This window comes from Haliaeetus leucocephalus, unplaced genomic scaffold (genome assembly GCF_000737465.1).
Source record: "Haliaeetus leucocephalus isolate CR32 unplaced genomic scaffold, Haliaeetus_leucocephalus-4.0 Scaffold184, whole genome shotgun sequence".
In the NCBI taxonomy this organism is placed as follows: Eukaryota; Metazoa; Chordata; class Aves; order Accipitriformes; family Accipitridae; genus Haliaeetus; species Haliaeetus leucocephalus.
Genome location: NW_010972620.1, coordinates 989,251 through 1,016,579, shown reverse-complemented (window position 1 = coordinate 1,016,579; position 27,329 = coordinate 989,251). Strand labels below are relative to the sequence as shown.

Here is a 27,329-nt window from a genome sequence, read left to right as displayed (position 1 = left end):
GCTTATTTGTTGTCTGTCTCTCGTTACATAGTAAACAGTCTTCCAGATCTTTGGCAGGTGTCTATCACAAGGATGCTGGGGTGGATGGAAGATGCACAGCAAGTCACTCATCAGAGTTGGTTAGAACTTCCATTCACAAAGAACGATGACTTGTTTGAACCACACCAGTGCTTTATCAGCTGGTGCTGACTTTGGTTTTACCGCCCCCCCGCCCCGTGTTCTTACTCTATTAATTGAAGCAGCAAAAGATGCATGTTCAAATCCAGTAGTTTTACAAGTGGAACACATGAACTGCAGGAGATTTGTAGCTGATACACTATGATTATGCTGCTAGAAGAAGTGGTGGTCATGACAGAGAGGCAGAGGAGAAGAAAAGGATATGACCAGTAAGGTAGCTGTGATGTTGCCGTATCACCAGTCAGGTGGCTGTAAGTAGGGGGAGAATTAAAGGGGCAAATTCTCTTTTTGCTTTATGCTCCTGGTAATGTTACAAATATAAACTAGTTCTATCAAATGTTGCGGGTTGTTTCTTTTTTTTTTTCTTTTTTTTTTTTCCCCCCTGTTTTGAACAGTAGAGCTCAGTTAAACTCTTGAACCCTTAATATGCAAAAAATGTTCAGACTTTGCATATGAAGTTTGGGATTATCTGCTATCCTCTGTTTTTGGAAGGTTTGGTCTGGAAGCAATGTACACTGAAATCTTACAGAATTCAGTCTGGAAACAGACTTTGTCTTTCAGGTCCACACAGATTCATAGACACTGAAGATGGAAAAGACTTCTTGTATCATTTACAGTATCAGTTCATTACTATATACAGATGTTTCACAACAAATTAAAAAAGATATTTTTTATATTAATTTTAAGCGTCTTACAGAGTAGGATTTTCCTGCAGCTTAAAATTAGGCTAGTTATTATATGGTTTGTGAATTCAGTCTAGGATAAATACCTCTCTCTGATCTAATCTTGAGCCACCTAATTGGACATTTCTTTTCTGAGCTTGGTGCCTCATTTCAAATTGCTCTGAATTCATCATGCCAGTATGATTCTCCTCTATTAAGCTACAGTTTAATATTACAGTTTACTATGTGTTCCAATAATTTGTTGCATAATTTTTTTTTCTGTCATGCTAACTTCATTTTCTGTACTTATATATATCATTGGTAGCACATTTGCTTTTTTCTCACCAAGTGTGCTAATAAGGAGTTCAGGAGATAATTCTTTGGGCTACTGCACTGTGAAACTCTCCAGGTATCGAAAACATTGGAAGACACCTGATCATGTCTGAAAGAAGTATGTGGTAGAACTACATACAGTGAGGAGGAGGAGGGAGGGATGCATGGTGTCCTGGAATGAGCAGCAGTATGTGAGAAGTTATGTTTTCCCTTGGTTCTTGCACTGTTCTTGGGGACTGGTGCAAGGAGAGCTTACTGCCAGCTAATACAAGGACCAAGATGATGCTTTAGGAGCTGTCAGAGTATCCCTGATACGCTCTTTTAAAGCCTGTTTCTACATTTCTTGGCAAGTGATATAGAGTGATCATCAGTGCATGTTGTAATCATACATGCTGTAAATTGCCTATGTAAAGGTAAGCTTAGATGTGGTGTTCCTGTCAGATAGTGTCACTTGTGGAATATCCTATGAAGAACAAGTGTTTGAAGACAAATAGATGCCCTGTAAAATAGAAGCTATCACAATATATACTCTAGTCTTCTGAAAATTCCACAAGGCGCTCTATAATGCAAAGCAAAGAAATGAATTTCAGGATGCATTTAAAATCTAGCAATTTTAGAAGTGGAGCAAATGAACTGAAGCAGATTTCCGTTCCTTAGGTCTGAAATCTTTGAAAGGCTGGCCTTAGTGTCCAGTAGAATTTTACTTTTTCTGATTTATTTAACAAAAGAGACTGTCAGTTACAAATAGTTTAATTCCTACTGCCAAAAAATAATTTTATGTAAGATCCTCTGAAGGATCTTTTTGGAAAAAGCTACAGTTTTGCAGTTAACAGGTGGAGTCTTTGACCAAGAATGAACACCTATCTATTTTACTGGATGATGTTAGACTATTTCTATTCTGACTGGTCATTGATTTAAAGCACCATTTACCAGGACTGCAGGTGGAGAAGGAGTTGAGCATGCTTTGTGTGTGTGATGAAGGAAGACTAGTGGGCAGTTTAGGGAATGAAGAAGTGGAAACTGAGAGATACTACAAAAGATAGGAAAAACAGCTATTAAGGAAAGCATGTTTTAGAAGCACAAATTTATAGAAATCTAAGTCTTGTTCCATTGCTGTCTGAAATTAATTTCCCTAAGCTCTTAGCTGTGAAGATTTTGGCTTAAAATATGAATCCAGATCATCTTCCCAAGTTGGTGATACCAAGTTTTGGGTACAGAGCTCTAAATGAGAGGGAGAAGGACCTGACCCGTGGCATGTTAACTGAGTCTTTGACCCAGAATTCATCTGGCTGAACGAGGACAGACCAACAGCAAGCAAAAAAGTGCTGCAAAAGTATTATGTGTTTATGTTAATATAGTTTAATGAGTGAGCCTTCACCCGTTGCCAAAACTGGGTCAATTTCCTGATTAGATCTGACCTTAAATGTTTGCTTATGTTCATATGTTACTTACCAGAGCAGTAAGTAGATATAAAAATTAAAGGAAGTAGACACCACTGAGCTGGCAGTCAGAAATATTGCTGTACTGCATCCAGCCACATCCTGTGTCTGGTTATGAACATTGTGAACTGTGATGGTATATAGGGTTGAGGGGAGCATAGCACAGTGATCTTGGAGTGTGAGGCTCTTAGTGTCATAACCTGCCTTCTCTTTCACATTTGTTGATTATTTATTGGGTAGTCATAAGAAAAAATACATATTTTTTTATTATTAATAAACTGCTAAAGTAATGTCCAAAGCCCTATCGTGTACACAGAAAGGGTGTGTGCAGAGACCTATTTCATATCTCAACTCGACAAGTAATAGACCATTCTAATGTAAATATAGCTTTGCAACAGCAGCGAAACCCATAGTATTGTATTTTGATCTGCTTGCCATGTAAATAATTTCTGAATGTATTACCTCCTGAAGCTTTCTGAGAAAAAAAAGTAGCATCTCAGCTGTACAGACTTGCTTCAAATATTGTTCAGTAAAATAGGTTGTTTAGGTTAAAAATAAATAAATAACTAAAAGATTCCTAGACAGTCAGATATCTTTTGTGCTGACATGAGCGTAGTAATGAAGTCCCTGTACAAGCGAGTATGGGTAAATAATAGTAACACAACACATTTTATTTAGAAACACCAAAAATCCTGTGTGAATGAAATACCAAATTCTTGACCTTGTTTGCTTTCTTAGAGGAAGTGATTAATTTGTCATGATATAACTCCCTTTAGGCTCTTGCTCTACTCAAAACATTTGCAAGCAGATTGCAGTTGCCAGAGTTTTGGCCTCAGCTTCATGTAGAGACTATTTTTAAATGTGTTATTTCTGAATTGGTCAGAACTATTTAAGCTATGTTTTTCAGCTGTCATAGATTTGAGGAAGTTGCATGAAATGGGTTTTGATATCTTTGTGCTGAAGGAAAAAAGAATGGCTTGGTGAGAGTTTAATTTAACATCCTTGGAGCCGGTACTGCTTAGTATTGGTAGTCAGTGGCAAACTGAGCTCATGATTGTCATGAACACCCACACAGGCATCTTGAAATTGATATGTCTGCTATGAATAAGTGAATAATCACTTGCTGGTCTGGTTTGTATTAGGTCATAATTTGAATCACAGAATTGTTAGGTTGAAGGTACCTCTGGAAATCGACAAGTCCCAACCCGCTGCTCAAAGCAAGGTCAGTGAGAGCAGGTTCCTCAGGACGGTGGCCAGTTGAGTTTTGCCTGTAACTGAATACGAAGATTCCACAACCTTTCTCGTAGGAAAATGTGTTCTAATGTTTGACCACCCTCACAGTGAAAATGTTGTTTCTTATGTTTAAATGCAATTTCCTGTACCTCAGTTTGTGCTCATTGTCTCTCCTTTTCCTGGCTACTGTTGAGAAGAGTCTGGCTTTACTTCCCCCAGTACAGGACTCTGTACTTCCCAGCGTTGAACTTCAGGAGATTCATGTTGGCTATTGATCCCAGGTAGAAAGATTCCAGTTGGTGCTAGTGGATTTCACTTCAACTGACTGAAAAACAAACTTGATGAAAATTATTCAATTTAATAACACAGTGGCTGCAGAGATAATTAAACTTACAATTTCATGTTGGATTGGATATATACATGAGAATAAAATCAATTAAAAAAACCAAACATTTTCTGTATAAAAGTGCTGTACTAGCAGCAAAATAAATAAAATACTTATGTGATTTTATTTTTGTAGCTGCAATTTAGTTACTTAAATTAGTTTGAAAAGTTGACTTTGGGCTAAATTGTGCTGTTGATTTTCTTTTTTTTTTTTTTTTTTTAATAGAAAACTTTATTGATTCCAGAGGTTCCTTTTTGCAAGGAAAAATCAAATTTTGAAGAAATTAATTTGTGGCAACATCTCAATTTGATTTGTACAGCTTCCAGAGTGAATGTTAACATAGTGCTGTATAAGAGCTTTTATTTCTTGTGTGTGGTTTTTTTGGTTTTGTTTTTTTCTTCTTTGTATTAGATTGGCTGAAAGAGAATTGTAGCAATTACTGTTGAATACAGCTGAAGAAATCGGAGAATTTAATCAGAAATCTGAAATGAAGCATATAATCAGAGTATTTGGTTGTGGGGACAAGAACAGCGACTGTCATGTCATATGTTTTTTAATTACCTCCTTGATGAATGAAGGTGTCTTGATATGTTTGAGAGAATAATGGCCTTTTAGAAGTGAAGAAAAAAATTATTTCTCTGCCTTTCAAGCTATAGTTTACACTTCCCTCGCAGTCTCTTCGTAGACAAGGTGGTAAATAATATGTAAACACTCAACTTTTATGTATTGGTTGATCCCATTTTTATAAGGAATTCATGTTTTTAAAAAAACCAGTTCCTTTCACTGTGTATTTTTAATAAATTGCACTTTTTATACAAACAAGACATAAGTAGTGATACGTCACTGCTAATGTAACTGGCATTTACAGTGGCCAGATTTGCAAGGTTGTAGCTGGTTGTAGCATCATGAAGAACTGATTTTTCACAGTTTCATTATTCAGGATGAGCCTTCGCAGGTATAAACTCATCACAAATCAAGGTAAACATCCATTTCCAACATAGGGCATAATTTTGCTCTGATCAAAATCAATGCCAGAACTGAATTGTCTGGAGAATTCTAACCTATTAGTAGTCATCATTACTACATCAAAGAAGTCATCAGCAAACAGTGTTAATGGGAGCAGTGACCAAGGAATTGGGATCTTGCCTACTGTGCACTTTAACATAGTGTTAAGAAAACATTGCCAGTGTAGCATGTTACACTTTGTAGATTGTGTTTATATTAAAAGTAGGATATGCACATTATAAGAGTACTGGATATGAGCTCATCTATGCTTATTTGTGGGGAGAAAGAACAGTGTCTCTAAGAAAGGAAGTACTAACAGCACTAGGAAAAAAGTAATTGGTTGCCCATTTCTGCTGGCATAATAAATGAGATTACATCTTCAGACCAGTCCTGAATAGTAATTTCCTACTTTAAGTAGCTAGATTCCATTACGAATGGTAGTCGTAATTGCTCAATCTGTTGTAACAAGCTTAAAAATAAGTAAGAAAAATTCTTCTGCAGAGGTCTCCCAGCCCTATCTTCGAATAAGGAGAGAGGAATCCCAGCTGACTTTTTTTCACTGCATTAGCATTCCTTCCTTTGTGAGCAAGGTCAGCCCCCACATCCTAGAGATATGAGGAATATGCATGCCTTACCCTCCAGCATTGACATACTTCCCAGAAGTGGAGTTTCTATGTTAGCTTCTTAGGACTGCTCTTTAGTAAGGCTCCTCACAGAATGGAGTCTCTACTGGAAAGCTAATATTACTGTCAGTATTTGGATTTGATGATTGTCATTGAATGCAGGTGGCAGTAGCAGAAATGACCATGTGCATCACCAACCTTATCCTTTACAGAGCATCCCATCTTGTCCAGGAATGGCAGTATAGCCAACTTCAGAAGCAATACTCAGGAGATAATTCCCTTATCCAGAATAGAGAAGGTGAATGCTGAAGGTCTGTGCTCTACTCTTTTTCTAGGAAGAATCAACACTTAACTTCCACAAGCTATCAAGAGTTTGAGTATAAAATGGCTCAGGTGCCAGTTTATCAAGCAGCTATAATGCATATTATTGGGATAAACAAGGTGGCTATTTATCTGCCTATTTTCTTTATGAAAAGATATAGCCATGCAGGTATGCTATTCATTGTCAATGCTTACCACTTATCTGTCTGAGAATATAACAAATCTTAAGGTGAAAGGAAAGGTCCTTATCCTTCCATCAGTTTCTCTGCAAACAGTAGGCTTGCTTCCAAGCTGTGTAAGAGCTCTTTGCTTCTCACCAGCACCCAGCCTTTTTCAGTAAAATGACTAAAAGAACTGAAGCATGAGGTGTTGCGTCTCTCTGCTATGTAGCAAAATTCAGCAGACCTTCTTGAAGAAAAGCTGAAAGTAATGTGATTCTTCATGGTAACATGTTATTTAGCAATACCAAGGACTGCATAAAAAATCAGAAATTGTACCAGATAAGCCTGTTGCTTTCTTGATCTCAGGACTGTGATTTGCTGGCTTGCAGTCCACTGTAATTTGTGATTTACATAGGATGCCAGAGAGGTGTGTGTGGGGTGGTGGCTTTTTGTTTGTTTTTGCTTTTCCCAATCTGGAGACCAGATCATCCAGGGAACTCAAGAGTAAAGTGAGACTTCAGAGGAGAGTAAGCAAAAACATGGAATTATCTTGAATCCTGGGTCATTAATGAGGAATAGAACGAATGACTCTGAGTCAGCATGGTTCTTCCTCAAGTGCTAGAGAGCTGAAGTTAAAAAGTGAGCTGGTATGAATAAATCTCTGAGCTTAGCTTCAGTAAACCAGTTTTCCCAGCAGCTACTGCTGTTTCTTGGTTATTATAGCTGTTCAGTTTGCTTTCATCTTTGTAGGGAAGAAGCTTAATTACCTTTCAGTCTAATTCTCCCTTTTCTCTTGCCTAACTTCAACTTTTCAGGTAAAATTTGTAAGCTAAGGTTAAGATATATGCTTGATTTCACAGCCTGTAAAAGACTTTGTTGTGGTGTTGTAGACTTTAGCTGTATGTAAAGCTAAGACCATTGTTCTTCTGACTGACCTTTTCAGTTAAAAGGACTTCGAGTTACACTAGAGATCTAAAGATCAATTTTCATCTGTGAACTGCAGTGACAGCTCTTCTCTGGAGCGAAATGGGTCAGAAAGCTCAAGACTAATTTGAAAATGGATGGCTATCAACTCATCTCTGACAGAGGAGGCTGGCACATCAATTTCTGACCATCTTTAAGGAAGAAGTCTCATTACAGCACTGTCAAATATTGAGATTCCTTGAAATTGCCATTGCAGCGTAGTGCTGACATCACGCTCTGAAATCCATTTGGTATGGTTTTGTGTAGCATTTCTGTGTAAGAACAAAGCAGATATAGAGATGCTTCTAAATCAGATGTGGTGTTAGCTCCTCCTTAGTAATATATCCTTCAGTGTGGAGTTTTCTTTAAGGTAGGTAAGCCCAACAGTGGGCTGTTTTAGGCAACACTTGGGAGGTAAGAGAAGGTTGGCTACTGCACTGTATATGAGAAGTGGGTAAATAGCCCAAACAAAACCATGGTTTGGTTGCATGTTCATTGTATTCACTGCATAAACATGTTTCTTTGCTCTCTTCTAACTTTAATTTCAGGTCAAGCCTTGGCCTCGTGAAGGATATCCCTTCATCCTCCTCTTGAAAGAGGAGAATAGAGAATCATGGGTCTAGTCAGAATTCATGTTTTGAGAACTAGAAGCTGATATTTATGTGTGAATTTGCCCCCAGTCCCATCAGCTGTGAAACATTTTGATCACGAATGACTGCTAGAAGCAGTCTTTGCTCTTAATCTTGATAGGGTAGTTTTCTACATCTGTAGAGACTAAGGGGAAGACTTTCTGTGGCAACATTTTCATTCTGATCAGGCAAATGCTGTTGAAGACAGTGTTATGACAGTCCCCTCTTGTAGCACTGTGTTTCACATCATGGTGTGGTCTTTGAGCCCACGATAAGAATAAACCAGAATATGTATGAGAGTGTTCTGCCTAGACTAGAGCTACTTGGAAGTAAAATCAACCATTCTGTTTTCATGGGGATTTTAAATCTGTCTACAGGGTGGTCACCTTTATGAGTTGAGGTGTGTGTTTTCCGCTCTCCAAGAGCCAGTTGTGATCAGTCTCCAGATGCTCCCGGTTGACTCAAAACCCTTTTGAGCAGCAAGGGTGATAGAGCTGACTCACATAAGTACACGTTCTTGTAATGCAAATAACCCTGAGTCAATCCAGAATTATTTCAACAAAGAGTATCAGCTACAATTCTGCTGTAAGCAAAAGAAAAATAAATCAATAAAAACCTTGAAATTGAATTATGAAGTTAAAATGCTAGGCACCTTTCTTTAGAGGTGGCTGACTGATTTATCAAATTGCAGAAATCTCAGTCATAAAGATTTCTGAAAACATTAATTTAGGTCTCTTGAAAACAAGGGGATATTAAAAGTCTCTTGAGATAAAAGCTATGAGATAAATGCAGGAAATCAAGCATATTATTTATGCCAGAAAGAGAAAAGTACAGAACATCTGCGGAAAGCCTTGTTTGGATTTTGCTATTACTGTCAGTTCTACATAGAAAGCACCAGCTATTACAGATAAGTAAGTAGGTAATTTTTCTTTCCTTCCTTCTGCAGAGGACTGAGCAAACAATGAAGTCAGTGTTTATCTAACGAAGCCTACGCAAAAAATGTTTATGCAAAATATTTTTAAAACTAATACTGCTTTGTTGCAATCAAGTGATTTCTCTGGAGATTTTTTCTTGAGACTTTTAGTTTTTGCTTGTTTCAATCTGAACTAAGACAGTGGGTTTAGAAGTCTCTGTCTGGGGTTCCTACATTCTGTTTAAACAATCAGAAACTTTTGGAGAATGATAATGTTGGAAGTTTCTGACCATGTTGGAAGGCAATGTAAGTTGGACTCTTGAGTGAAGCTGCCAGTGGATAATAGCACAGGAGATCTTTTTAAAAAAAATCCACTTGCGGGGGAGAAAAGGGGGGAGGAAAAAGTCTATGGATGATTTTACTGAGGGAATTAATCAGAAAATAGAAATCAGAATGGTTGACCGGATGTTTTTGATACCATAGCATTTCCACAGACACTTGAGACTAAATATGATTTGAACTGGTGAAAGGTGCTCAGTGATGCCAGAAGTTCTCTATCATATGATTAGCCATTTTATTCTTCATTGTATTAGCCTGTCATCTTTGCTGATCTCTTCTCCCTGGTAGCCAGTGATAGGACACGTGGGAATGGTTCAAAGCTGCACCAGGGGAGGTTTAGACTGGACATTTGGACAATGCCCTTAATAACATGCTTTAACCTTTGGTCAGCCCTGAAGTGGTCTAGATGATCACTGTAGGTCCCTTCTAACTGAAAATATTCTCTTATCTGCTCTGTTCTGCTCTGTCTTCCCTACTCTGGCTGTCTTCCTTCATTACTTGCTTGAAATCAGTAAGTTTGTGTGAACACAGCAAGGACCTGTCTAGAAAAATGGAACTACTAGTTGCTTTAAATAACAAAAAAGCTTAAAGGTAAGGGTTAAAAGATATTTATATTATCAAGCAATAGAATAGTATATCACTTTCTGGTATTGTTTAGTATGACAAGGAGGCTACAGCCTGAATGAAAAAGAGAATATCACTGTATCCAGAGAATGCCTCTTGCAGTAGGGTAGGTAATGAGTACGAGTTAAGTACAAGGAGCAAGAGTATAATTTGGATGCACCTATTTATGGGTCTGGCCTTGATTCTGTTGCCAAAAAATGTTGTATGGCATACCTGGGAAATGCCTATTTAGCAATTATAGTCTCGATAACTGGTTCACATACCCGTGTCTGCATTTGTTGGGATGTGTCCCATTCCTCCTAGCTAAACTCTGCCTGTTTTGGCAGAAAGTGTTGTCAAGATTACTCCTAAATTAGTTTTCTGTCTCCTTGGTTTGGGGGGGGGAAGAGAGAGAAATCTCTTGGTTTTTTTCCTTCTCTATAACAGTTATAAAGTCTCTGACAGTCAGACTAGAAGTCTCCTTGGTGTGAGTTGTCATCTTAGACAGGTAAAGAATACTACAACAGTTGTGAAAAGAAATAGCACCTTTGCTGTTGACTGGCTGGTTGGTTAATATTTTATTTTCTCTTTATCTCCACAATTAACTGTTCCACTCAGTGGTGTTTGTCACTGTATAGTGCATTACCATTGTATTAAGCCCGAGGAGTTGCCCTCTCTGATGATATCAAAGCTGCTTATGCAGTTCATGCTTGCAGCAGATTTGCTTGATGAAGCACTAATTAAATGAATGTAGTATTTGTGGTATGTCTTGCTGTGTCACTAAAAAGAAAAAAGGAGACTGGTAAATATTATGTCTTTAGAGTGAAAGGACAGCTAGCTCCTCCTCCCCCTTTTCACTAAGTAATTGAAATTAGTCAGTTGTAAAAATGAAAAGATTTTTACATTTTAAAAGCCATTCATTCGTTTGAAAAATTGAAATTATTTATGTGCTTCAGAGTGAAGAAATCATTGAATTTCAATAGAATTGTTTGCTATCCTGTGATAATTTATATAAAATATTACTGCAGTACATGTAATTATAGTTGGGTATCTAAATTTGAACTGTTAATTATCTTTAGCTAGTAATTTCATGGAGGATAATCATATTTCCTTCAGTTGAAAGTGAACATTTTAAGTAACAGATGAGCTACAAGCCACAGGTTTTTGGCAGTAATTGCTGCTACTCCCTATTTTCAAGATAAATCTCTTAATTAACAGCTGTATGGCAGTGTCTCTCTGAAATATTTCATCCTTTTAAAGAAGAATCCAGGGAAATAAGGAAGGGATTTCTTGGATATGCAGGGAAAAAAATAAAATCTCCTTTGGGGTTTATTGGCTTCTTAATTCAAACTGTAAGTATTCTCAGGAATGGTTGTGTTTAATGCTTTTACCTCATCTCTGACATATTTACCTCTCAGTACTCAATAACAAAGGCTGTTTGAATTCATGAGGGGCTTGTGAGATGAACTGTTTAGTTTAGTTTTCCAGCTCTAATAATAAATCTACTCTTGCTAGTCTGTTTGAGGTTCAGATTATGTATATGTCTCAAGCATACCTCCAAAAGACTTTCTGGTTTTCCTGAATTTAAAAAAAATGTGGGGTTTTAATACATGATATCATATGTCAGTGTAAAACCGTGGTTCCTCATTGGTATTTATTCTACCTAGCAAACATGTTCTATGCATTGTCTTTTACACTGTAGCATTTAACACAATAACATTATTTTTTCTGTGGTAGCATATGGTAATATATTTTCTCCTTTTCTCTGCATGATTAAAGAGATTAATCCCAGTGTACTACTGTGTACTCCAGAATGGGCAGCAACTTTATTTTTGCTATCTTCAGAGGATCTAGACTGAATTGGAAATGAAGATACTCAGTTTCCAGTCCCTGATTCTCTCAAGGTTATTTACAAGTTTGGAGCCCATCACTGAATTCAGTGACGGGATAATGTAGCTGTGCTACTTAAAGTGTGGTTGAAGAAGGCTTAGATCGCTTGCCTTTTTTTCCCCCCAAACTCTTCTTCTTTACATAAAGCCCCCAGTGATAAGTTCTCCTTGCAAGTGGTGGATAGATCAGGCTTCATTGCTTTGCACTTTGCAGTGTAGCAGGAATACATAACATTTTCCTATCCCTGCTGGGTCTCACAGCATGAAAAGAGAAGCAGAGATCTTCTATATAGCCCTTACTGCTCTGGCTGTGCATAGTCTTGGGGTTTCCCTAGTTTCTTTTTGATGTATATAGGGGGTTATTTGCAGGCAGGACTAACACTGATACAATCCAGCAAACTCCTTGACACTGCCTACCATGCTGTGTCTTGTGTTTGACAGAAGCGTTCTGATGCTCCACTGTAAAAAGTTCCTGTCCGTCAAAGTGCGCTTGATGTCTTTTAACTGTATTTTGCATGCTAATCTGTATGCTTGTGCCAATTCGCTTCAAACAAATTTTAAATTAAATGCACATCCCTGAAAGACTTATACTTGGCATGGTGAATGGAAGGACAAGTAGTTGAGCAGGACGTGATCTGATAATCAAGGGTACTACAGATGGCATATGTATGGCAAAGCAGGAAGCAAGAAGTTACCCTGAGCCAGTGTGTGGGACTTGGTATATTCCAGTGTTGAACTGGAAAGAAAAAATTGCTCTTGACAGGGATTATTTGTAGTTAGATATCTCATAAATCCCCCAGTGACAAGAATTTGTATGGGAGTTGGAGAGCTGATGATCTAAAGCTTGTGGCTAGATACTGTAGTTATGCTAAGGTCTAGCAGAAAGAGCAATTTATTCTCTGGTTATTGATAATTTACAGGCTGGTAGCTGTTTAATTAGTACTGACCTGTTTGAATTAACCTGGCAATTCTTATCTCAGTTTTAAAAAATTTTTCTCAAGAAACTAGAGGTATGGTATCAGGACTTTCTTTCATAAAGGGATGCACATCTGACCTAACAAAAAAAATTCAGTCAACGCTTGGTATTCCTGATGCTTGTAAGGAGAAGAGTGCATTAGCCAGGGACCACACTAGAGCAGCACCATCATGGGTGTGTTCAAGGACCAATTGCATCCTGATGTCATTCTGTCCTAGGTTTAAATCTGATCCAAGTTTGTTAGTTGGACCTAATTTCACCAAGTGTAACTGAGAAACATGGAGATCTTGGCAGTGAGTAAAGAGTAAAACATACCTTGCAGAGAAAGATGTCTTTCTAGTCTGATACAGTTGTATGATTAGGGCTGAGTTTACAAGACAGTCTTTTGTAGCTTATATTAATGCTAAGGCTGCTTTGGTTAGTGCATGAGTGCTGACCCCTTCTCTTCAAAGTAATTCCAGAATCTGAGCCCTTTTAGGCTTGTCTTTACTGTGTTCTCAGAGAGAGGGGATTTGTTCAAGGTTTCTGTCAACAGAATGGCAAAGCAGGCTATGGAACAGGTTCACTTTTAGGACTTCTTATAAATGGCATCATTAACTGAACAAATCGGAACTTAGTTCTCATTTTTTAGTAGCAATGAGATGCACCCTGAGACCACTTTAGATATTTCAGGTGTAATGAGATATCTTGAAAGGTACATGAAAATAAGTCAGAAAAAACCAAAAAAGATTCACAAGAATTCACTGTGACAGTCCTGCAAAAACAACCTGATGACTAATACTCTAGTTACTTGCTTTTCAGATAATATAGGTCTATTTTTGTTCTAACATGTCTCTGTCTCCAATATCTCCTCCTTGTTTCCCAAGTCCCTGCATACATTTGTATTTGTGATGTGCTTTTCATGTTGCTTCTGCTGAACTGTCCTTCTTTGTGAAAAGAAATTAATAAAGCTAAGCCAAAGGGAAGGTGATTGACTGTCCCACTTGGAAAAAAAATAGAAATATTTTGCCTGTGATAAGCTCCAAACGTTCTCTGGGAATTGTACTTCTATAAAATCCTCTTTGAATTGAATTTCAACATTAAAATTTATGCAGCCATTTGGTATCATACTTTTTCCTTCAGGAAAGATAAATATTTCAGTTGTTGAACAGTGTGAAACTGAAAACAGTCACCAGTAGCCTTAGCTAAAATTGCAGTAGGCTGTTGTGCAATTCCAGTGATGAATAATATGTGTTTGCATTTGGAAAATATACAGTAATCACTGCAAGTATAAAGCATTACAGACAAAGAGATGTATCATTTTCTCTGATTGTTACATAGGTCGTTTGAATGGTTGTTTTGCAGTTTCATAATTTGTTGCCACTTAAATAAGTTGAGGATTTTTTCTTCGGCTCAAAAACTGCTTAGCATAAAGAAGACATGTATTGTGTGCTTAGCAAAGCATCCATTAAAAGTTGAGAAGCTAAAGATCCTCATGGGGTAGTTTAATTTCCAGAAAACACCCACAAAAGCAATTACATTTTTTATGAATAATTTATTTGGGGTGCTTTAGATCAGATTCTTGTTCACAGTTTCTCACTTTATGCATTTCAACTTGGTAATCAATTTGGTCCATACAGATAGGTTTTTAAACTCACCTAGATCCCCTGTCTGGAGAGAATCAGAATCAGATGTCAGGATGGGCTCTGCAGTGTCTCCAGATGCTATCATCCTCCTTATTTCTTTTGTGAATGTTTTTTTTTTTTTTTTTTTTTTTAAAGAAAATGATAGAAACAAACTGAAAGATTGAGTCTAATGTAGTTTTATGTATTCCAGTAATGGTAATGCCCAAGAGGAAGCTGTTTTTTGACATGCTTCAAGTACCGCTGTGGTGTAGTTTTAAAATGCGCCTTCCAATAATAGTTCCAGATACCCCACCTACGCGAAACAAGGTGAAAGGCTCTGTCTTAAGTTGGTAATTCCTAAGCCACTAGGATGTAAAGGATATAAAGGTCAAAACAACACTTTCTTGTCTTCACACAGAAGTCTACAGCTATCCAGTTAGTTCTAAAAACCTATTCAGTTGGGGAGGGGGTTGGCTCTTCCATGTTTTTACCCTCTACTGGTTGCTCTTTCATCAGGTCTGCAAGGCTTGGACCTGGTACTTTACAGAGTGCCATTTTTCCCTTCAAGATATTCCATGGTGGCAAGGTTCTGCACCCCTTGATCCAACTGCAGGATGAAGGCTTAGTACATGAACTCCTTGGGCAGAAGGCATGCCAGGCTTTCATTTTTTTTCTATGAAGTATTTTGCTTGTGTCATTGCTGTAAGAGTAAATAAACACACCGAGATACTTCCTTTCGCTTCTGCTTCAATAGGTGCTTTTAAGAGTGTTTGTATCAATTCTGCATGTACCTGTTCTGATTATTGTGAAGCGGGAGCAGCACTTTTTGTAGGAAGGCTGTTGGAGAGCCCGTCGTGGTTTAACCCCAGCTAGCAATTAAGCACCGTGCAGCTGCTCGCTCATTCCCTCCCTACCAGTGGGGAGAGGGAGAGAATCGGAAAAAAAAAAAAAGTAAAACTTGTGGGTTGAGATAAAGACAGATTAATAGGACAGAAAAGGAAAGGAAAATAGTAATAATAATAATAGAATATACAAGACAAGTGATGCAAAATAAAATTGCTCACCACCCACTGACTGGTGCCCAGCAAATCCCTGAGCTGCACTGTCCCCTGGCCAACTTCCCCAATTTATTTAGTGGGCGTGATGTCATATGGTATGGCAAATACCTTTGTCTCGTTTGGGTCAGCTGTCCTGGCTGTGTCCCCTCACAGCTTCTTGTGCCCCCCCAGCCTCCTCGCTGGCAGGGCAGTATGAAAAGCTGAAAAGTCCTTGACTTACTATTAACACTGCTTAGCAACAACTAGAACAGTGTTATCAATGTTATTCTCATCCTAAATCCAAAACACAGCACTATAGCTGCTACTAGGAAGAAAATTAACTTTATTCCAGCTGAAACCAAGACAGAGCCTTACTAATTTTTTGCCCACATAGCATTGTTTATATTTCTCTTTCTGATGTGTTTTACTGAATTGGATCCTCAGATGAAGATGGCCCGTGATGATGGTGGTTTACAATTTGATCATGGTTTTGTCAGTAAGAACTTCACCAGGTGGTTGGTGTTACAAGTCCTCTTGGCTCTGGGATGATTCTCCTCCTCTATCGTTAGATTATTTGTCTGAAAATTATGCTTTATGCAAACTCATATTCTGGTGCTAACTGGATCATACTTAGTGGTGTGATATATAGGAGGTCAGACAAAAAGAACAGTTGGTCCCTTCTGTCTGCCAACTCTGTGAACTTTTGAATAGCCCTTATTCAGCAAGTGAAACAGGCAGTGTTATCTGCAGAGAAGAACCCCAGTACGCTTTATGAACTGGACCAACTTAGAGTGGTGACTTCAAGTTGATCGATCCTATGTGGAACTGGTATTTAGAAGTTTCATTCTGAGAGTGGGAACAGGGAATTCATTTTGATGAACAGAGAGAGACAACATGCTTGCTCTTTACTGCCCTGCTGGCTTGGATTGTATGATAGAACTTGCAGTACAGTCTCTGAATTGTTTATAGCCATGTTGGAAACAAAATCAGTTAGACACCTTTGACTGGCAGGTCTACATAACCAGTAGGTCTACATTATGAAAAAGCGAAACAGCTAGAGCAGGTATAAAAAGGAATGGAAATTGATTTAATTTTTCACAAACTAATGTTTATTCATGACTGAGAGACTATCTAGGTACCGTTAGTATTATCTGGAGAGTGCATATGCATTATTAAAGATTCTTTGTAGACAATAGTTTGAAATAAAACCATATAAATAGAGCAAAACCATAATACACGTGAATTCCGGTGATTCCTTTAAAGAAACTCAAAACATGAATAACATGCACTATGAATCTCAACTCTCTTCAGAATCTCTTCTGAAAGGTCCAAAGATTTGTAAATCCAGGATCTTTACTGATGTTTAAATAGTCCCGTTGGCCCTAAACCAATTATCTGATGCTATCAGCAGATCAGGAAATGCAATTAAACAATAAGGGGACAAATAAAATCTTGCTTAATGTGTTTTTCTCTCATTTCAAGTCTTTTATCCCCTTTAAGTTAGCTTATAGTAGCTATGCCTGTAAGACTTAAATTTTCCCTTTTCATTCCCAAATTCCCTTCATCCCTGTTAATTTCTTAAGAAACCATAGCTGCCTTATTTAAAGAGAACAGTTCAATAACAACTTTCAGAAGGCAGAGGGAGAAGAGTGAGGCAGCACAAGCCTGAGCTAGGGTAAAGACCCTGGGTCTCCAGGAGCCAGGTTTCATTCGTGACTGAGCAAATCCCTGCCGCTCTCTGCACTTCACCTTGTGTCCTTTGCCTTTGTATCTTCAGTTGCTAATCTTTGTGGGACAGTGTCCTCTCTGTGTGTTTACATAGCACTTAGAATAATGGTAATCTTGTCTCAGCTGAGATCTTTCAAAGCTGCTACAATGCAAATATTCCATTTTCTGTCTTTCAATATGTTCATAAAGCCTACTGCATTCTATCAAGCCCTGAGAGAACATGTGGCTTGTCTCAGGAGAGATTTTCCTGTGTTCAGCAACTTTTACCATCAGGACTTCAATTTGAGTTAGCTACACCAATTGTTAAAAATATCTCATTTCTTTATACTGTGTGTTTGATTCATTCCTTTCTTCTCTTCCAACACTTAAAACCAATTAAATATTTGTGTCTGGAGTTTGCATCAACATCTGTCTTGAGTTAACATTGTTTTAAACTAAATCAGACTGATTTTCTTATTTTCATTTGTGTCAACGCCTCCAAAGAGAGCTGGTTAGTATTTTATGTTTCTCTTGCCTTCTTTATATAAACAGATTATTAATTTCTTATGATCTGGGAAGAAACCAACTTAGCAGAAATATTTGTGTAGATGAGGAGCATAGCTTTGCTGATTCTTTGGAATCTGTCATCTTACGGAGAATGATAATTTTTATCGTAACATTAGTCAGTATGTCATACGTTAGGGCATGTGATGCATGTATGTGTGTGTTTGCATTTTTGTTGTGACACAGTGAGGTGTTGACTCTAGCTGGTGCAGAAAAAAATGCTCAGATATATTCTACTGATTGACCAATTCTTCAGTGTAAATATCATCTACAGGCCCAGGATTCTTGAAGAGTGAATTGTTTTTCTCAATGTTATTGATTGACAACATCTTCAAAATACAGCCGTCAAGCAAAGTTGCCTACATGGAATGCACAGCAATTGAGTTGTCTTAGAATATATAATTATTTTTATAATGGATACTCCCACATCCCAGAGCGTTTCGCTATTAATTTCATGTTCTTTGCTGCTGACTCTGCACACGCTGGGACTATTGGGTCAAGCAGCTCTTTCTGGGTGTGCACACTCCAGGGTAAGGGAAGTCAATCTTACAATATTGCAATTTAAAGCTGCTCTGCAGAATATTAGTTTCATAGCCACAAGCTAGAGCATCATTATATTACTCTTCCATCTTACATTAGGTGTAAGTTCCCCTGGAGAAGTGTTTGTGAGTCTCTTTTCTTCCTGACCTTTAGTTTAGAGGAACACATCAACCATCTAAGGTAAAATCTGCCTTTGTGTCTAGTGCAAGTATAGATCCTGCTGAACTGTCGTTCATGAGCACCTCCTTCTGGAAATGTGGCAGATCCTGTAAAGAACTAATTCTGTGGTTTGATGACTAATCAGCATTCTGTCTTGCCCCGCCACAGCCAGTCTAAAGAAGTGATTTATTTGTGTGTCTGAAGATGAAATGCAAATCTTCAGTAATTGCATTCAAACAGCTGTGTAGTATAAACTTATGAAACCACTCCATTGTACTGTCAGATAAAATTGACCATCCCATAGATTTATCAACAGAACACAAAGTAATTATCACATCTAGCATTTGGGAATATGAAGAGAAGGACACTTGAAAAGCCCTAGCAGGAGAATAGAAAAAAGATGCATGTCTGACCCAGCACTGATGGTGGTTTTACCATTAAACTGACTGATAGCAGAATCAGAACAGAATTACATATTGTGAATGTGACTTATTAACTCTTATAGATGTGCTTAGATATCACAAAGACAAAAAGTATAAAGGTAGTCAAGAAAAAGGATTTCAAATACTTGGATAAATATTTATAATTTTGTTGTCTGTGGTTTATGTGCTCACGTTCTATTTTGATCTCTGCAGTCAGGAGCAAAATTGAGTATGACATTTGTGGACAAAACAGAAGATGTGTTTCACAGAGCTACCTGTTCAGCCCAGCACTAATTTTCCTATAACAACAACAAAAATGTTCAAATGGTTTTTAAAAAAAATAGAAAATGCATATTTAAAAAAAATATCCAGCCAGTATTTCTCTGGAAGGTGAACAGCTGTGAGAGGGAAGAAGTTCAGTAGAGAAACTTGGTGCCCGAGTTCTGTCATCACTGCCAGTTGTGCATGTTATATAGAAACAGGTTAATGGAACCTAAAAATCTCATTTAAATGTAATTCAGTTGCAGTACAAACTGACTGAATCCTTTTCTGCTTTAAACCTTAACTTTTTAGAATAGGTCTAAAATCAGGAAAGGCGTGCCGAAGTTTAAGCATGAAAGAGCTTTTGTGACTCAAGCTAAAAATTTGCCTCAATGTTTAATTTAACGTGCAAATAAAGTCAGGGATTCTTTCCACAGCCGACGTCTCCCCCAGAGGAAAAAGGTAAATTGCTAAAGGGAAAAAAACCTCAGTTGCTGTTGGAAAGATGAATGTCTAGAGGTACCACAGTATTTGCAGACATGTCAGATTATGTGAAAGCTGAGTATCTATGAGAAGGTCAATTTGCTTTGCAGTGTTCACTTGCCCGATTGCTTGCATTGCTACATACTGCTGTGGAGAACATACGTACATCATGGATCTTGTGGGAGACTACCTTTTCCCATTCAACCCCCAAAGACATGTGGTTTTTTAAAGTTTGTAAGATCAAGATTGCTTTATAAAAAAATCCAAAACAAACACAAGAAAACTCTCTACCTAGGCAATTTGCTATATCCCTTTAAAATACTAAGTTATAACAGCATCATTTATGTGGTTACATAGGAATCACCCTTCAAATTATGAAACTTCCTCAATTTTTTGCAGATGGGTCTTCTCAACTTACTTTAGCTCCTGTCATGACCCTAGAAAGAAAGTCCATGACTTCTCTGCAGTAGAAGGATCCTGCTGTCAGATCTTAAAGGATCTTAAGAGATGGTATTATACAGTATTAATGACAAAATACTGTAATTATGTTTTTCTTTATCAGTTGCATTTTCAGGCCTTGGCTTTACCACCTTCTACTTAGCTGGAAAGTTACACTGCTTCACGGAAAATGGCCGTGGGAAGAGCTGGCGGCTTTGTGCAGCAATTCTCCCACTCTACTGTGCCATGATGATTGCCCTGTCACGTATGTGTGATTACAAACATCACTGGCAAGGTGAGCTATGGAGACACCTTTTTTCTACTTTTTTTATTAACCTTGTATTTCTTTGTTTTTTTGGTTTTTTTTTTCATTAAATCACATGAGTTAAAACACGATAGTATGCTATAGATTTTCCTTGCTCCTGGATTGATGCTGAGGGTTTCAATGTCTGAAAATACTGCAGGGGTCCTTTATCATTCTGTGTTTTTATATACACAATGTATATCATCATGTTTATCTACATCAGTGGGATTTTTACATCATCATTTTTTCCAAATGTACATCAGTGACGTAGCTGTCTTGGATGGATCCAGCTGTAGGCTGGATCTGGCCCATCAGAGTAGCTCTGTCGTGAGGCCTAGTCCTTGCCTACTGCTTTTCCAGGTACCTGCGAGGTACCTGTTGGGTACATGAGTGATTGCTAATATGTGGTTGCATGTGCATTAGACTAGACTGAAGCATCTGCACGTAGCTAGTCATTGCAAAGATTCACTCAGTCATTTGTCTACGTTCTGGTCATTTATTGCGCATGATGTAATACACTGTTTTTCATTCAAATCAAAGTATATTGGGCATGAGGTGGGTTCATGGCTCCTCCTTGAGAAGTATAGAAACATTGCATACCAAACTACATAGCATAAGTTGTAACAGATTCTGCAAAGTTTGATGTTTTCTGTTCTCTTAATTTTCTTGGCCAAGGTTGTAATCGCTCCCAAGCTGTCAATTCCACACTTTCCAAAGTCAGGTCCTACTTAAGGAAGAGAAATATTTTATCTTCTTGTTACATCTTATTAAAAATGATTTTCCATAGTTTTGGGCTGCAAATATTTTGAGATTGATTTTGTTATACTGACTAGACGTTAGTGTGATGGATTCAGTATGGTACCATACATGTGGTACCAATGAATATTCATTAAACTGTAACTGCAAATAAATGCTGAATGTATTCAATATGGATAAGTAGGTCATTGAAGCAGCATGTGGTGTCTTTCTTGATCGTAAAGTACATCCACAAAGCTAAAGAAACATGCCACACAATCTTAAATCTTACCTTTGTGAAGAAATGACAGTTATTGACAGAATGGGAGATGGCTCTTAAGATTCTAACAGCAGCATTTGTATAAATGTCTGCTCTTGATGAACATGCATCCTTAAAAGGCTACATATAGTGAACAACAGGCAGTATTCTTAAGTGAAGTGTCAACAGTCTGAAGGATGCTTAATCCTAACCTCTTTTTCTCTTACTTCTTATTGTTTCTAGTGGAAACTTTGGATCTTCGTATTATGTGAGCATTCTCATGCAAATGAGGTATATTGCAATGTAACTAGAGCAGATAGCTTTCAGGTTTCTTAGTGAGGTTGAATTAACTAGCACTGACCTTCATAGCTTCAGGGCTATGCCAGAGCATCCTCTCTTCCCTCACAGTAGGCACTTCTGGAGCACAACACCAGTCAGACCAGCTGCATCTGTCACAGGAAGACTGTTGTCTCAGAGTCCTTTAAAATTCAGGTGTGGCACATAACTGATACAGAAGGCTATGCTATTTATTAATTATATGCTTATATTACTAAGTTACAATTCTATTCATTCTATTAAATTAGAACTATATCATGCCTTATCCTCCCACACTGATTCTTTCAGACATGGACCTGGTGGGGAGTCTGGTAGGTTGCCCACATGGCTTCCCTCCAGTGTCTGCAGGTCAACTTACTACTGTCTGTCAGCATCTACACTGTCACTGTTAGAAAATCCTACCATCTATTATTCCTTTTACCATTTCTTGACCCTCTTTTTTGCCGCCTTTGTACCTGTCTTTCTTCACTCATGTCTCCTGCTAAGTAAACCAGCCTTGGTGTTTCTGATACTGTTATGTAGGTCATCTTGGCTTTATGTGGTATTGCGGGTACAGTACTGCTGCCCTTGCAAATTATACTCCCCTCAGGGTCCTGAGTGCTCCTTTCAATTATTTTGTTCATGCTGGTTATATATTGTTTACCTGTTTTCTAAGACTGGTAGGCTGACCCTGGCTGGACGCCTGGTGCCCACCAAAGCTGCTCTATCACTCCTTTCCTTGGCTGGACAGGGGAGAGAAAATATAACGAAAGGCTCGTGGGTCGAGATAAGGACAGGGAGAGATCACTCACCAATTACAGTCACAGGCAAAACAGACCGAACTTGGGAAAATCATTTTAATTTTATTACCAATCAAATCAGAGTAGGATACTGAGAAATAAAACCAAATCTTAAAACACCTTCCCCCCACCCCTCCCTTCTTCCCAGGCACAACTCACTCCCGATTTTCTCTACCTCCTTCCCACCAGCGGTGCAGGGGGACAGGGAAAGGGGGTTGTGGTCAGTTCATCACGCATTGTCTCTGCCGCTCCTTCCTCCTCAGGGGGAGGACTCCTCACTCTTCCCCTGCTCCACCGTGGGGTCCCTCCCATGGGAGGCAGTCCTCCACCAACTTCTCCAATGTGGGTCCTTCCCACGGGCTGCAGTTTTTCATGAACTGCTCCACCATGGGTCCTTCCCATGGGCTGCAGTCCTTCAGGCACAGCCTGCTCCAGCGTGGGTCCCCTGCGGGGTCACAAGTCCTGCCAGCAAACCTGCTCCAGCGTGGGCTCCTCTCTCCACGGGGCCACAGGTCCTGCCAGGAGCCTGCTCCAGCGCGGGCTTCCCACGGGGTCCCAGCCTCCTTCAGGCATCCCCCTGCTCTGGCGTGGGGTCCTCCCTGGGCTGCAGATGGAGATCTGCTCCCCCGTGGACCTCCCTGGGCTGCAGGGGGACAGCCTGCCTCACTGTGGTCTTCCCCACGGGCTGCAGGGGAATCTCTGCTCCGGCGCCTGGAGCATCTCCTGCCCCTCCTTCTGCACTGACCTGGGGGTCTGTTTGGCTGGGGCTCTCACTCCTCTCTCTGGCTGCTGTTTCTGCACCCTCTGCAACTTTTTTTCCCTTCTTAAATCTGTTCTCCCAGAGGCGCTACCACTATCACTGATGGGCTCAGCCTTGGCCAGCAGTGGGTCCAACTTGGAGCCGGCTGGCAGTGGCTCTGTCAGACATAGGGGAAGCTTCTAGCAGCTTCTCACAGAAGCCACCCCTGTAGTCCCCCGCTACCAAAACCTTTCTACACAAACCCAGTACGAAGACATATCATCCTGTTGGTTCTTCTACATAGTTTCAATTAAGTATAGCATATCTCTGTCCCACTGAGCACTTTCTTATCTCATACAGCAGTCAGCATACCAGAGCAAGACTCATCCATGGTTTTTTTCCTCTGTTTTTTGTGTTCATGCAGCATCCTGTTCTCTCATAGCTGCTTAATCACCAACCGTTAGCCTTGACACATTCTTTAGGAGTCTCCTGGTTTCCTGCAGACACCTTGTCTTGTTACAGGGCTCATTACTCTTCTTTGCTCGCTGATACTCAGAGTCGGAGAGAACCTCCAGCACAAAGCTGCTGAACATGAGACGCGTGCCTTGCGAGGCTGGCAGGCAGGACAGACGGCATTTACGAATCTCATGCTCAATGTGTGACGCTTGGCTGGTTTGAACTCTGTGTTAAAGAGAGAGAGAGAAGAGTGTGAATGAATGTGAATGGGAATATACAGGTTTACTCCCAAGTTTTGAATGCACGTTTACAACGTATACTATCTCTTGCCAAGAGTAAGAATTATTTATGTACTGAAACATGTGCTATGAGGCAGATTATTATGCTGTATTTTTTATATGATAGAAGGAAACTACACCCAAAGGGTTGTGACTGTGTCCATTACAGCTGCTCATATTTGTGTCTTTGAAGTTTAAGGAGATGGAGCTGAAAACTCAGCTCTTCCCAAGCTAAGAACAGTGCTGGCAGACATTATCCTGCAGGTGACATAAGCTTTTACCTGAAAGAACTTCATTCTCAAGGGAGAGACTAATTCACTCTGTAATGTACAGCACAGAAGCTCAGGCCTCATCTTTTATGCTCAGCAGAGTCAACTAATTGTGTTAAATTACTTATGGTAGCTTTGTGATAGAGTCTTAACTATGCTGTGGGGAATGAAAAAGGACCATCAATACAATGTCCAAGACTTAGCATACTGTAGGTGAAAGATGGAATAGAGTATCCTTACATTGAAAAGCCATTGAGTGGGCTCAGAACGTTAATATTATGAGTACTTCCTGAGCCCCCTTCAGTTTGGCTGGAGAACATAGTATTCAAGATATTAGTGTTGGTATTAGGTTAATATTAGGATATTTCATTATGAATCCTGAATGTATTGACTGCTTTTTAGTCCCTAGATCTCTGTAGGGGCTTCTAACTCTGAAAATGTTAATTTACACATGAAATAAGTGGAAATTTTGTCTGAAGAAAAGTAAAGATAAATGCTGAGACTGAAAGAATAATCCTTTTCCTTTATGGGCAAAGAAAAAAAAGGGAAAAAAAGGAAGCTGTGGCTACTATGAGCTTAAACAAAACACAGAAATGTTGTCTTCAAAAACAGGAGTCTAAATAGCTGCCTGTGTGTTTGCTCATTACCCCCAGTCAAGGTCAGTGAGCTAGAAATCTTTGGCATAAATCATGTAGTGAATTTGTATTACTATGGTGCCCAAACTGAGGCCCAGAGTTGCATAATTTGTGTGTAAATGTTTTGAAAGAAATTATCTAGGCAAGTTGTCAGCAAGTCTTGAAATACCAGGGAACTTACAGAGGACTGGCAGAAATCTGGTGTTTCTCCATAATTAAAAACAGTAATCATAGGCTTGACCCCACTGTTAAGCAAAATTAAAAAGTGTCTGGAACAGTATTCAATCAGCCACAGTTAAAGGAGGGTAATCTGAGAATTGTAACCGACACAGGTTTATAGAAAATGAATCTTATCACAATAACTACATGTTTTACAAGTTGATTGATGCTGTAATAGTATACTATGGTGAAAATTCTTGCCCTTGGTACCTTTTGTACCATGACAGTTTGATAGGGACAGTCCGAAGAGTACAAAATCAGTCAGCTTCCAGTATGGGTAGGATAAGATTCTGTCTGCTTGCAAATACTGTGTACACACAATCACTTTTAAAATCTACTTAAGTCTCTATTACATTTGTTTGTGATAGATTTCTTATGTCCTTTTGCATGTAGGAAGAGAACATAGGATTGGAAGAGATCTCCTAGGTCATTCAGTCTAGTCCTCTTCCTCAACAGACAACTGTGACTTATAATCACATTTCTTAAATTTATCCATCTCAATATTAAATTTTTTAGGTTTTCTTGCCCTAGCTGTTCCTGTTAAAAGGCTCTTCAGAATCCCACATCTCCGATGATTACAGGCCATTTATCACCCACTGAAAATTGAAGCACATGCCCTTTGTTCTAATGTCTAGACTGACAAACTAGGGCCTTTAATCTGTATTTAAGTATTTTAGACAAAAATAATTTCTATTGATTTACCCTTCTTTGTCATTAAACTCAATGATTCACCATTTTTATTACACTGTGGTTTCTTTGTAACTGAAAGTAAAATACAGAAACACAGATATACACAAATGATATGGTTCTTAGTAAGTCTTGTTAAAATAAAACATGGTGTCGAGTCATATTCTAGCCAGTAGCTTTTGCCTCACTTCCATTATTGTCTGTGTTCAAATCTGAGGCTTTCAAAGTCAGTGTGTATTTTCGGTGAAATTTTGCTCTGGTTGCTTGAAAATGAAACGCAAGATCAGGCAAGTATATTAGTAAGAGGCAGGGAGAACCTGACAACAGAACAAATCCTCTTATCCTTCAGGTGCTATGCAGTTCCCATGGAAAACTTAAAATTGCCTGTGTCTGATAGCTGCAAATATCCTATACAATGGCCTGATTTTATCTTATTTCATTTCTGTAGGAGTATGGGATAGTGAAGAGCACCAAAGAAAGATATTCAAAAGATGTTAAATCATTTAACAGGCATGCTTAGTCTTTGACCTTTCAGGTGCTTTTAGGAAGAATTCACTCAGCTTGAAATTGTTCTTGACAGCTGTCTTTCTCAGGGGCCTTACAGGAGCTGCAAGTGAAAAGAATTGTTCAAGCTACAGTGGCCCACTTCCTGAAGGAAGAGAATTTTCCATCTTATATCCTACCTGCTCCCTGTCTGCATTGAAGAATGCCTTCCAGAATACAAAACAGTCAAGAGTAGACCTGGCACTTAGCTGCTGTCTTTCCTGGGGGTACTTGGGCAGAGACAAGGAGCACACTGTAGTCAGTGCAATAGTTTGAGGTGTACCTGTCAGTGGGAGAGCTCTGGGATGCTGTGAGCAGCAAAGTTCAGCTGTGTTGTTCATAAATAGAAAACCTAGTGATGGTCATTATAAAATCATGGCAAAGTGGAAGAAGTGGCCTACCCACAGATGTTGTTGGTCAACAGTGAGCTGGAACATCATGAATATTTATTTAATGCCCCATGGAGGCCGTTCTATTCCCCTTGTTCATCTTCTGAAACATAGCCAACCATCTACATTTTGGGTATTCAAAGCGTTGGAGAAGTCCCCAGCAAAATACTGATTTTGTGTGTCCTACACGATTGCGGTATTTGGCTCCAAATTCTTTATGAAAATTTGAAGTTCGCATTTTCTGGGTTAAACACTTCCAGGTCAACCAAATGTCTTTTATTTACAGTTATCACTACTAGCTGACCTTTCCATGGTAACATGCTTCTGGTTTTGTTGCTTTTCTTATCTAGATGCTTTCGTTGGAGGGATCATTGGCCTCATTTTTGCTTATATTTGCTACAGACAACACTACCCTCCTTTGGGTAATACAGCTTGTCATAAATCTTACGTCAGCCTGCTAGATCAGAACTCTGTGAAGAAAGAAGAGAGACCTACAGCAGATAACGCTACTGGCCTGCCTCTAGAGGGAATAACTGAAGGTCCTGTATGACTTTAAGAAATGTGCAGAATGAACTTTTAGCCTTCTCACATTTCCTCCAAACTGGTCTTTTAACACGGTGTTTCTTAATGTACATGTGTTTTCTTCTGTTTCTTTCCTTTTTATAAAGAGAAATTAAGTATTTTATTTTTAATGCCATAATATCATCTTACTTTTAAAGTTAAATTTTCCATTCATATTCACTCGCTGACTTATCTGTTTTCAGTCTACTGCAAACAGATAGACTACTTGAGGGAAGGGGAAAGAACATTAATAAAAACAATCCCATGTGAAAAA

General features: G+C 38.8%; 1 protein-coding gene across 1 annotated transcript in view; it reads left to right on the top strand.

Moving 5' to 3' along the window:
• PPAPDC1A (phosphatidic acid phosphatase type 2 domain containing 1A) overlaps nt 1-27,044 on the top strand; it is a 188,542-nt gene extending 161,498 nt beyond the window's left edge. Inside the window, exons 9-10 of the mRNA XM_010564971.1 lie at nt 19,991-20,161; nt 26,845-27,044. Of these exons, the coding sequence (XP_010563273.1) occupies nt 19,991-20,161; nt 26,845-27,044 (371 nt within the window). The remainder of the gene's footprint in view (nt 1-19,990; nt 20,162-26,844) is intronic.
• The last annotated feature ends 285 nt before the right edge of the window (nt 27,045-27,329 follow it).